Genomic DNA, 12,714 nt, shown 5'->3' with positions numbered 1-12,714 from the left:
CTTTTGTTCTTTTCTTTCTATTCCCAGTGGGCCTGAAGCCATGAGGCTCTTAATTTAATTGCACTGCATGAGGAAGCTACTAGTGGGTTTATTTCAACCAACTCTTCTTCAATTTTCATTGAATTACAATCATCACATATACTCAATATCAACTTGACTATTTTAAAACCATTCTCATCTATATTTCACCTCTTTAAATTTAAAGCGTAAGAGAATAAGCAGTGTTTCTCCTCATTGGTTTTTCTTTCAGTCTGTCTAGCATGTGTTTTAAATTATTCATATGCTCCTAAAGGAATAGGCTTCCTTTTAGGGCAGGTGGAAGCTAATTGATATCTGATGTGCCAGGAGTTTTCTCACAAGCAGCTTCTAACAGCTTGCACAGATTTAATGGTATTCTAGTACTTACTGATTCAGTTTCTTTTTTTTTTTTCAATATCTTGTCATATTGTGGACTCTGAAATAATTGCAAATGCAAGGAAAACAAAGGAAAAACTTAAAAGCTGCACTGTAAGCTTTGTATATGCAGTTGGCTTTGAGTGCTTTGACAAGCTTCAAGATTAACTATTCAGTTAACTTTCTAATTTGGCAGTTAAAATTAATTCTTACAGGAAAGTTTATTAAGAGGACTGTTTGATTAAGAGGAGAAATGTAGCAATTATATGTTTGCAATATACCTTCAGTTGGATTCAATGTTGCATATATTGCAATGATGAAAAAAAAAGTCTTTCATCATGTATTTTCATATTGACTAGCTACTTTGAAATCAAAGTACATGATAAACCTTTCTTTCTTCAACCCCAAGCCAAGTTTTGCCTAATCATTGGTTCTGCAGTCAGTGCTGAATCTCTGTGTCAGAAGTATGTTCCTTTCTATCAGATTTGGTAGAGAAATGAGTGTGTTTCACTTGAAGTACAAGATCTAAAATGCTAGAAATATTCGTTTTGTTTGACCAAGTTAGTGACATAGAAATGTGTAGCTCGGTGCAGATGAGTGCTTGCCTCTCACTATGAGGATAGTTTCTTAATTGTAAATATTTTTTTAAAAAGTACACTGTGAATAGAGAATTACAGACAAGATATTTCTCAAATTCAGGTTTCAAAAGCATTGAATTGACTCCTCTTGCTGCAATATGTGTAAATGTTCTTTTGGCTGGGAAAGAGCTGAAAGTAAATGGTCCTATTCAGATTACACTTCCTCTGCCTACAAATACTGTAAAATCAGGAGATGCTGTACCTGCATGGACATTTGATATGAAAAGTGGTAAGTAGGCCAAATTTTTATTATAGTTCTGGGTGCATGGTATTTTGTTGTGAAGCATTGGCTGCACTAATGTATGGGTGGTGGTGGTAAGCTGTCGTGAATTCTGTTAGGGGGTCTGTGTTGCTTGTTTGATTGGCCAACTTGAATTGTTCAATGGGACATGCCCCCTTTAATTAGTTCCAAAAGCCTCGGTAAAATTTATTAGCATTCCTGTTGAACACATCCATAATGTAACTGATGTTTGATTTCATGCAGACTACTTATTCAAGGCACATATATTTTGTAAGGTGTCAAACTTAAAGCGTGGAATTTCTGTGCCTTTTTAAAGGACAGCAAAACAGAACTGAAAACATGAATGCTTTGTTTTCTAGGGTATAGTTCTCAAAATCCTTTGACATAAAAACTGGAAAAAATGTTCATTTAGTCAACAAAAACAATTCAGAAAGTGAAATGAAGGGGGGAGGTAAGAGTTATCAGAGGGTTATCAAAAAGTTCTTTAAGTATGCGTGGGAGGCTGGGGATTAGATATTGTAAACCTCTTTTGTCATCCCTTCATGTCTAATTTTAGTCAAGGGTAATGAGCTGCATACACTTACTCCACTTCGATGTCCTGTGTTAGGTGCGTGTGTGTTAGTGTACTCATGTACCTTGCACCTTACGCTTTCCATCACACTTTCATCTTGAAATATGTGAGTGAAGAAGTAAGAGAGTCTTACTCCTTACCGACGTAAAAAGCTGTTAATAATTGGAAGTAGAGAAAGGGATACCAACTCTAAAGAATTCTTGTTTACACATTTGAGAAATAAAATGATTATATTAATTAGGAACAACCAAAGAATACTGATTTGAAATGAGAACATGCTAATTAAAAATGGCATATAGAGTAAGTTTTGGCATAAAGATGAAATCTGTCTAGACACCTAGAAGACTTCAGAAAGGGAAGTTGTGATTAAAGACAGCATTCTTTATCAAAGTAAGAGTCATAATCTGCGATGGTAAAATAGCATTAAGGGATTTAATTTCTTGTTGCTGCAACTACCTTTTTCAGCTCCTGTGGTCATCTGTACCTATGCTGAGCTGTTTTAACTTACAAAACTAATAAAACTAGGTCAATAGTGCTATTAAAACAAAAAGCTGATGGAAGTATTGCATTTCAGCACCAGGGCAGATGAGAAATAAACTCGTGTAAGTTGCATATGTGGGTGTTGAGGAGCCTACTTGATGTGCCTGCTTGGGCATGTTGTCCTTGAGGGTAGAGCAAGAGTGTGATGCACTAACCCAAAACCAAGAAAAAATAATAACAGTTGTCTTTTCACCTTTGGGGTTGTTCTCTGGTAGAGGTTCTGTAAAGGTGAATTGTTTGTGATTGGCACTGACTAAAGTGTCGTGTTCTTATGGAACCTGGAGCCCTCGCTGCTGCTTGGTGAGGAAAGAACAGGAAGGGCTGGGAGCAAGGAGAGAGATCTTTCAGGCAAAACTGCAGCTACCACTTTATTCTGCTTCCTCACGTCTCCTCTACAGTGGGGTTTTGCAACTGCATTCGTTGTTCTGCATGTTTGTTTTTAAATACCTTTATTTTACCTTTGGTCTGACATGCACAAAATATGACTTGTTTCTCAGGTAACTGAGTACTAGCAAGGTATTCCTTAATCAGAGTTCTGGTAACTGAGGGAGCTGAATACCTCTGCTCTCCAGCACACATTGGAGAGCACCCATGAGTAGCAGTAGGGCCCCATCTGAGCTGCATGGAGAGGTACCACCACACTGAATAATAGGCTCTGGCATGGAACATCTTGCATGCAAGATGTCCTCAGCAAATGTTGAGATGTACTTTTGAACTCTGAAGTCCTTGGGTAATTTGTCATAAAGAATCAGTGCTTCCATGTCAGGTGGTGCATAATTAATGTATTCAAATAATACACGGTTTAATTCTGTCTCTTCTACTGCATACTTTATTAACTATAGAAGCTGGCATACCATAAGACCTGTGTTTTGCATTGCCTCCCAGATGGTGTGGAATCTATGGCCTAACAATAGACCTTCCTTGGTCTAATTGAACTGTTCTTGTCTTGTGGGAGGAAGGAGGAAAGGGAACATTCATGACAAGCATTGTTTATCCCATTGTAGCTTATTAGATTATGTTGCTTTCCCACTAAGTGGTATGAGCTAATGTTAAACTTCTATTCATATGTTTAAATTACCTGCCTGTTCATTTGGGGGCTTGGCCTTAATACATGCTTAAGCTCATATAATAGGATTTTATTTTTTTTCCAAAATTGTTTACAGGCATATCTATGCAAGGCATCTATTAATTTAAAAAATGTGTTATTAAATTAATTGAAGTAATTGATTTTGCTACGTTGTTTCAAACTCAGTGTTCACACAGGGATATTTTCATTGAAAATATCAAGAGAAAGTTTGCATGTTTAGCTAAAGCTGTCTAACACATGGTACGTAGGACAGAAGTTTAATTTTTCCTGTAAACTTCTATTTTTGATCATAGTTAGATTGCTGATGATTTTAGATACAGAGGAATGCTGCATGGCATGTGCAATATTTTGTCTTTTTCAGGTGCTTGGGTAAGCCGTGGTCTAGGAATGGTAAAGGAAGCAAATGGACAATTAGTATGGACATACACTGCTCAACAATTAGGGTACTGGATAGCAGCTCCACTGCCTGGAACAAGAGGTATTGCAACAACTGTAAAAGAAAGTACTGAATAATCCAAGTACCAACGTATCATCAGGATGTCAGATTGTTTTGTATAACAGTAGCAAGGGAAAATTACATAACATTTCAACAGTTGGATAACTTTTGCTTGTTTGAATTCTGATAGCGTGCCTTCATGCATGTAAGTGTTTCTTAGAACTTTCAATGCAGCCTGGACTTTACCACAGCAGCATTAGGGGGTAGGTGTTTATAGTATTGCTGTCTCTTGGAAGAACCCTTCGAGGGAACTGTGACTATGGCAACTTAAAAATCAGTGGGCTTATGTCCCTTACTGTTGAGGATAATATATGAGAAAGAAATGCAAGAAAGTTGGGCATAGGTAAAAAGTCCCAGTGGAACCTGTTTTATGTGGGCTTGTTGCACATTTAGATCTTGCATATTCATACTAAGAGCTTCTTACAGGAGAAATGTGATGTCAAGATTAAAAAACACTAAAAAGCACTTTCTAACAAAAGTACTAAATGGAAAATGTAGATGATGTTTCTAAGTCAGTGTGGATACAAATGTCATTTGGCTGGCATTGAGTACATGTCATGGTAAGTCTATAGTATTTGAAACGAATCTTATAAGATCCATTATATTGTAACTACTGTTTGTGTATTTTCTAGTCTGCTGGAATAGCAAGGTGAAGAGGAGAGATGAACGTAGTGCTATAGGAACACAAAATGACTGGAGAAGTAGAACGTGACCTGTTAGTTTCAGCTCTGCATATCAAGCAGAATTACCTGGTTTTGACGACTAATTCTTGTCTGGTTTTCTATCTGAAAATCTAGAATCCATAATTAGTGCAGTTTCCAAGGACATAACAGCTTATCACACTGTGTTCCTTACGGCCATATTGGGAGGTACTGTTATCATTATCATTGGATTTTTTGCTGTTCTTCTTTGTTACTGCAGGTAAGCAAAAAGAGAGGCTTTAATAAGTTCAGCATGAGTGTAATTTAAGGATGATAAACAGTTTCTTGATATTGCGACTGGTTTTCTTAACATAATTTAAAAGAAGTTATGAATGTTTTTTCAATTTGTTTGCTCTATACACTAAGGTCCAACATATATAGCCTTTTTTTTTTTTTTTTTGGTGATTACAGAACTTCATTTTAAGTTTGTGACTAGTAACTTCTTAACCAACATCTAATGTTCAACTATGGTAGTGAACAGTTAGTATTTCCTAGCATGCTCTGCAGTCACTTTGCGTTTCTTTTGCTTAGGGACAAATGTGGTCGGACACAAAAGAAGGAAAAAAATACGAAGCTGGATGTTGTGAAAAAAGACCAGACAACGTCAACAACTCACATAAATCACATCAATACAGCCAAGGGATCTTTAAAGTTAGAGGATAAGTCTCAGTTATATCCACCGAAGATGTCTTCATACAGTCCTCAAAGAAGGATATCCATAGACACAGAAGATGGAAAATCAAGAGACAACTTTAAAATCTACAACGAGGATGCTTCTTATCAGTCAGCCTGTCAAACTGGTCAGTCAATAAATTCAGAACATTCATTGGAGCCTAATGCTGGAATCAGACACTTACAGCAGCCAAAGCATAGCAACAGTGCTATTTCCCAGGCTCCTAGGGACATTCAAGACCAAAACAGGTATCTTACGCTGCAAGAGGAGATATATGGGCTTTCCCATATCCCAGAACATCTAATGCATATTTACAATCAACCTATTGCTATTCTTCAAACTGCTGACCTCTTCCATTCCCCAGAACAATTGCATGCTGCTAAATCAGCAACTTTGCCAAGGAAAGGGCAGTTAGTATATAACCCCATGATGGAACCCATGAATCGAGACGGTTACATGCAAACATTACCGAAAATGCCGGTGCACTCTCATCCACAACCTTCTGTCTGCAGAGATGAAAAAAGCACATTAGATGGTGAACAGGGCTTACCTTCTCAAACGTCAAGCTGGGGCCGGTACACTAATAGTTTACTGGAATCCGTCTCTGTTCCTGGGACGTTGAATGAAGCAGTTGTAATGACTCCGTTTTCATCTGAACTTCAAGGCATCTCAGAACAAACATTACTGGAGCTCTCTAAAGGAAAGCCATCTCCGCACCCTCGAGCGTGGTTTGTGTCCCTGGATGGAAAGCCAATAGCTCAAGTGAGGCATTCCTTTATAGATCTGAAAAAGGGCAGAAAAACAGAGAGTAATGATACCAGTCTGGACTCTGGTGTGGACATGAACGAGCATCATCCTAGTAGGAAACTGGAGAGAGAAAAAACTTTCATAAAAAATATGCCACACTCAAAGATCCTTTACTTGGAAGATCTGGATCTGAGTAGCAGTGAAAGTGGGACCACTGTGTGCACTCCAGAGGACCAGGCTGTGAGGCACATTTTGGATGGTGGGAATGGGCCAGTCATGGAACAGCACGATGAAGAAGGTCTAAGAAGAAAAACTGTGTCAGGAAGTCAGGAATCCAGTATCCCTTCACCTAAAAAAAGGGATAGACCACCTATCACCAAAAGAGATAGCAAAACAAATATTTGGAAGAAAAGAGAAGAGAGGCCACTTATTCCTATAAATTAGAACACAATGTGCTTTGTGCTGTTGCTCTCCCTGCTGGTTGTTGACCTCTTGGCTGCTTGCGTAATTCTGCAGTGTTGGGTTTACAAGAGAAATGTTGTTTTCTAGTATCAAGAAAAGTTTTGTTTTTTTTTTAATGTACAGTTTGAGTTACTTCAACTGGGCAATTGATATTCAATATGAATTGATTACAGGAAAAGACAAATTAAAACTCTCCAGTTCCTAATTTTGATGGCAGTATAGGGAAGGCCCACATTTTAATTAGCCTGTCATTCTTGGACGCACCTCTCAGAATGCACAGCGAGAAATGTAGGCACATATTTTGTTTTTTACTTGTTGCTAATGCATTGGCAGAGTGGTTAAAGCCATTCCTCAGCCTTGTTCCTAATAAATGTGACCATCTGTACAGTATTTTATATGTGAACTTTTCTAGGTATCTGTTGCTACTTTGTATGATGTACAACGCTTCATCATGTAGTCCCGTGACACCAGCACAAGAGCTCTGTTGGATTTATCACCAGAGCTCTATAGCATCACTGCCCTTTCTCTGTGTCCATCCATGTGCAAAAGGTTACCATTCCAAACAGCAGTGCCAGCAGGGGGACATGTACAAACTGTGTGGCCACTTCAGTTCATGGTCTCTGCTGTCTTAAGATGTTGCCCATCTGTTTTAGTCCTTCTTGATACAAGCTGTGGATGTTGAAGATTGGCATCTGCTAGGAAGCGTCCACCTCAGCAGAAAAGGACTGGTTCTGTTAGCATTTGAAGCTGCTGATCCTAGTGGCTTGTTTTGGCTTCATTTATCAGTTAAAATCTCTTCTTTCCTACTGTTGAACCAGTTTTGCTCCAGAACTGTCTTGAATTCCTGCAGATGTATGTTAAGAGTTTGGCCCATAATGAAAAAGGAAGTAAGCTTAGACAAGTTATGCCTAAGTAATAGTTCCTTTTAATGGGAAAGCTGTTGCTTTTTATTTTATGATTAAAAAAGAAAGAAAGATGATGATAATCGTAGGCTTATGTGCCTACATTCTGCTAGTCTGAGCTACGTTTGTCCCAGGTTGTGCATCGTAGAGGGGCTAAGCAGGCTTTCAAAAGTTGGGGTTTTTATGAGCATGAGAAGCAGACTTTAAAATTTGGTCTGTAATGCAGTATAAATACTACTTATGACTCATCTTAGAGTTAAACGTACCAAAAGTCATGAGTGCATGAAATGTAACTATGATATGTATAGAGGAAGGAAAAGGCCATTGGAATATTCTTTATTTTTATGTTCATCTTTGTCAAAGTGATAGTTTCAGCTTTGGCTAACAGAAAAGCATACACAACACCTCAATGTGCTTTGTATGGTGTATAGGATGTCTTTCCATAGCTTTCAAGATGCTTCCCTGATGAAATAAGTTTCAGCATTTTGGCTTTGGCAGTTTGATAACAAATCATCCTAAAAAAGCTTTATAACAATATTTCCCTTAGTTTGTAGTCGTTTAGGTTCAATACTGAGACCCAAGCATACTATGCCTGTATGTAAATTGTGAGGTAAGGTGCACTGAGTTGTCTGTCTTGCAGTACTGATTCCCCTGCCAGTTATCTACTGTTGTTGAAGTACACCCCGATTTTTTTCTGTGCCTGTGCTTCAGGATTTCTTTCTACAGGAAAAATAGGGAGTGAAAGGTGGTGGTGCATATGAAGATCCATCCCAACCTTGCAGTCAGGATGTGGCAGCATGATGCTCAGAGTCAGGAACTGTCCTGTGTGGCTGGGCTTCTGGGAGCATTGACTCAGGAAACTGTGTTGTGAGCTATGTCTGTTCTTTTGGGATTGTTGGTTGTATGGTGTTGTTTGTAGAAGAATACATAGGGTAACTAGAATGTTAATAGCAGTACATTAGTCCAACTTTTTCTGGTGTCTGTGATTTTGTTTGGCCAGAAGACTTAGGTTTAATTATGCCATTCATCTACTTTAGATGTTAAGATTGCTTGCCATATTAGCATGCCTTTGGTACTTTCACTAGGTAACTGTAATTCACCTTTCCTGTACCAAATGATTTTTTACAATACACATTTTCCTGTATTCAGTTTCACTGGATTTGGTGTATGCCTAACTTCCTAGCCCAAAGTGGTGATATTCTCATCCTTTCCTTTGTTTACATACTTTTAGTTATCCATTATATATCTTCAGATCTATATTTTCATATAGATGCACACTTGATTTGAAAGCTTTGGCTTTCGAGGTTTAGTAATACCTTCCTTAGAGCTGCATCAGTGCTGATGAGTTCCTTTTCAAAGAGATAACATCGTATATTCTGTTGAAATTAACAGAAGGTCCCTGACGATGATTTCAAGTTATTGAAATTCAAGTGAGATGTCTGTTAATTTTGTTCAGATCCAGTAAATTAAATATATAGCAGATTTTTTGTTGTTTTTAATGCATTTTTTCATTGTAAGATGTCAAGACCGCCTAATCCCTTAAACTTACTTAAAACGTCAAAAGATAAAGACTACAGTACATGGCTTTATTCATGTGAGTTCAGAGGAATTAAATTTTGCACTCCAGCGTTCCTGTTCTGCATCAGAGTAGGTATCTGGGCACCAAAGAAAAAGGATTAGAAATGTTGAAAAGATCAACACGAGTATGTATGAGTACGAGATTTTAAAAGAATGGTACCAAAAGTTGTACTGATTTGGTGCAGGTTCTTGTCTGCTATGCCAGTGGGTCATGAGCGAAAAGTGGAGTTTGTTTTTAAACCATCAAGTCTAAATGAGCTTTTTGGTTGTCTAGATCTATTCACAATTTTACCTTGGACATACAGGTAATGGACATACAGAATGGCCTCTTCAGAGACCATACATAAGCGATGCACTTCAGCTTCTAGGCAGCAAAGCAAGTCAGAGGTGAACATGTTCTTGAAAGAGTTTCTTGCTGCTAGACTTTTTGGTAGCAGGAAGCAAGACAAATTTCTTTCTGAAATAACAATCTATATATTCTCATCTTCAATAGAGATGATTTAGCTGTATGTAAATACATGTCCTTAGAGGCTGTAGAGTAGCCATAGCACCCCCATGTAGGACACCTTCTATTAACATCTTCATTGTGGATTGCCGTCTCTACTAGACTGTTGCCCTTCTCTTGCTAACGAGAGAATGAGCATTTATTTTAGTAGAGTATTCAAATTTTTCTCGGGAGTGCACGTTGCAGTTCTGATAATACCATTTCCAAGGCTGTTTTTAGCTGTTGCTTCTATCCATGCCAGGCAAGGACCAGCTATCTTCTGTTGCTTTGTAGATCCCATGTACCGACTTTTATGTGTGTAACTTGCTAGCATCTATCACATAATGTTTTATGCTGCTGGTGACACTTTAGAAGACTTTTCCAAAGTCTAGTTTTATATGCAAAATAAACATATAACTTGTTTTCTGTGTCAGAATATGGGAAGCTAGGCTGTAGAGAGATATTATTCCCATAGCTGTATATGGGAAGGTAAATGTGTGAAAATTGCTAATGCCCCTAAGCACACAATGACAGGGAGTTCTTCCTTGGCCCTATCATGAGCATTAAATCTTGGATTTTAAAAGCTGTATACTCTAAAATACTTAGAATTCTTCATATTTATATTCAGTAATTTACAGAATATATTGTCTGAGTCTTCATGTTCCAGTTGTATGTTGGAATTTATGCACTAGAAACCTGTATTACCTCTTAGTGACTGGAATTCTTTTTTTCTCATCCTTTTTTCTTAAAAAAAAAAAAAAAAAAAAAAAAAAAAAGTTTGACTACACTGTGTTCTAAAAATTTTAATTCCAGATACTGTACATGATATGCACATAGGTGGAAAAGACAAAACATTATCATGATGTTGAGATTCTTCTTGCAGATGGGTGTACCAGTTCCAGGTGTCACCTGTTTTCAGTGAGGTGGTTAATGGAGTTAGCGAAGGCCTGCTTCTGCAGATTAATTCATGTGGCACAGATCAGTACTTTGATGTATAATAATGGAAGTGATCAGATGAAATAATGTATATGTGCGTTAGACTGGATATGTTCCCTAGAATAAGCTAATTGATAGTAATTTTCATATTGTTATCAAATGTCAGGTATTAAAAAAAATGGGGGGAGGGGAGCTTAAAAATTCCATTAGTTTAACAGGAAAAATCTTCATAGTACTGTCAGAAAATTGTAAGTTTGATACCTTAAAAACCTGAAAGCACAACTGATTTGGTGATTAGGGACATTATTTACCAATACGGAGCTAGAGATGATGCACAAAAGATAATCTGGTATGCAGGAATGAAAATGTTTAGTGGTATGCTTTGTTTTTGAGCAGTAATTTGTACCAAAGAGGATGAAATGATTGGACAGCATTTGAAACTCTTGTCATTAGTTAAAATGCAAAACAGGTTAACAGTATTACTCATAACAGTGTACAAATTAAAATGCAGTAAACTACATCCGTTGCCTATTACTGCATATGAAACATTGCATATTAGGAAAATCTGAAAGGAAGTTAGGCTGCTGAAGTGCCTTCGTCTTTCATCAGACTTATTTTATCAGTGGAACACCTGACTATTGGAAAAGCACAGGTAATTTTTTTTCTGTTAGCCAAAAAAAAAAACAACCATAAAACCCAACTAATTCATACTTGCAATTCTGTAGCTTTTATAGTATTTTCAAAGGCAGATATGGTGTTTTTATGTTGGAATACTGACTCCTGCATGATGATGATGATTGTACACCCTGTCTCTTTTGTATTTTATGTTTGAAAAGAAATTAAAGTATATCTTTAGCAATCTGAATAGTAGTATCTTTTAAAAATCCACATATGGGATCCAATTCAACTTTGTAAGTTAAGAGTAAGCGTCTTGAAGTTACTGGATTTACAGGTATGAGACTGGAATTTTAACTCGAAAAATGAAATTAATATATGTTTATATGTACAAATTATTATTATAATAAAAATCCTTTTTCAGCTGCTAACCATTGTTGCCAGTAGAAGCAGAAACTATACTGACTTATGTATTTAATTTTTGTTTTCTAGAACCAATTCGTATCTCATTTTGGGGCGTAACTTGCATTGTGTACATAACCCAAGCTTCTCTTTGTTTAAAATTTGGTGGAATTATACATATGCAAAACACAACGGTAGGCCTACAGAGTTAAAAATGAGCCTTCTTTTATAGAATTCTTACTAAATTGTGCCACACTTCTAATTGTGGGCAGGTACATTTCTGATAAATAATTCATATGAAAGGTGGGTTAAGAGATTTTTAATTTGAGCTTTGTTTTCATTTAAAAGCAGTCTTTGTGTGTTATATTTATTTAAAAGAAAAAAAAATGTCTTCACATTATTTTAAGACTGGTGGGTGAAAGCTGTATTTATAATTTTTAGCATTAGCACTCAGCTTAAAAATGATTTTACCAAATGTAACTTTTTTTTTCAGTCAGTTTAAGATTATCAAACATTTCTATATTTGCACCTCCCCAAAAGTGCAGTGGTACTTTTTTCTTCAATTTAACTGATTCAGTTCCTTTGAGGCACTCATTGCACTTCAGTCCATGTTAGAACAGTACTGTTTTTACATCATCTTGCTACTGTGTAAAAAGACACTTTTTCGTGCACACCAGAGCATGGAGATCATAGACCATTACTGAGGTGCTGAAACGTAGGTGAGCTGATGACACTGGCTGTGCTCACCACCTTGCATGTTGGAGCCTTACAATCACCAGACACTTCATTACTGTGGCAGTCTTTTTCAGAAACACTCGAGAGCAGGTACGGTTCATTTAAAACATTATTGATATTCAGCATCCAGGTTTTAAGTATTTCTACCTTTTTATATTTTGTCAGAGGTGTATTTTCATCTCTTACAGTATCAGTCTGTCTGTTGCTAAAAACGTAACTAAGATTTGTAAAATGTCATAGTTTATGCAATATAATAAAATAGTTTTAAAAAGTCATCAGTCCCTTAACTTTTATTTGAATGTCTTTGAAATAATACATTGTCTAGGATTGTATTTGTCTCGTGTAACACTTCTTTTCTAAATAACACTAAAAGACTGCATTTCTCATCGCCATAATTCTAATGATAAAAGACTGTTATTGTCCTTAAAAATTTACCAATTCTAATTCAGTCATATTCTCTGTCCCATTTCTAGTTAAGAAAGGCTTCTATATCCATGTTAAATCTGATTACTG

General features: G+C 36.8%; 1 protein-coding gene across 2 annotated transcripts in view; it reads left to right on the top strand.

Moving 5' to 3' along the window:
* The window catches only part of FAM171B (family with sequence similarity 171 member B), a 38,344-nt gene extending 25,874 nt beyond the window's left edge, over nt 1-12,470 (top strand). For both annotated transcript variants that reach the window (XM_035571140.2, XM_035571149.2), the window contains 4 exons: nt 1,093-1,260; nt 3,832-3,948; nt 4,764-4,887; nt 5,199-12,470. In XM_035571140.2, coding sequence (XP_035427033.1) covers nt 1,093-1,260; nt 3,832-3,948; nt 4,764-4,887; nt 5,199-6,531 — 1,742 coding nt within the window. In that variant the 3' untranslated portion in view covers nt 6,532-12,470. The remainder of the gene's footprint in view (nt 1-1,092; nt 1,261-3,831; nt 3,949-4,763; nt 4,888-5,198) is intronic.
* The last annotated feature ends 244 nt before the right edge of the window (nt 12,471-12,714 follow it).

The sequence above is a fragment of the Cygnus atratus genome, chromosome 6 (assembly GCF_013377495.2).
Source record: "Cygnus atratus isolate AKBS03 ecotype Queensland, Australia chromosome 6, CAtr_DNAZoo_HiC_assembly, whole genome shotgun sequence".
Lineage (NCBI taxonomy): Eukaryota > Metazoa > Chordata > Aves > Anseriformes > Anatidae > Cygnus > Cygnus atratus.
This window is presented reverse-complemented; position numbering and strand designations above follow the sequence as displayed.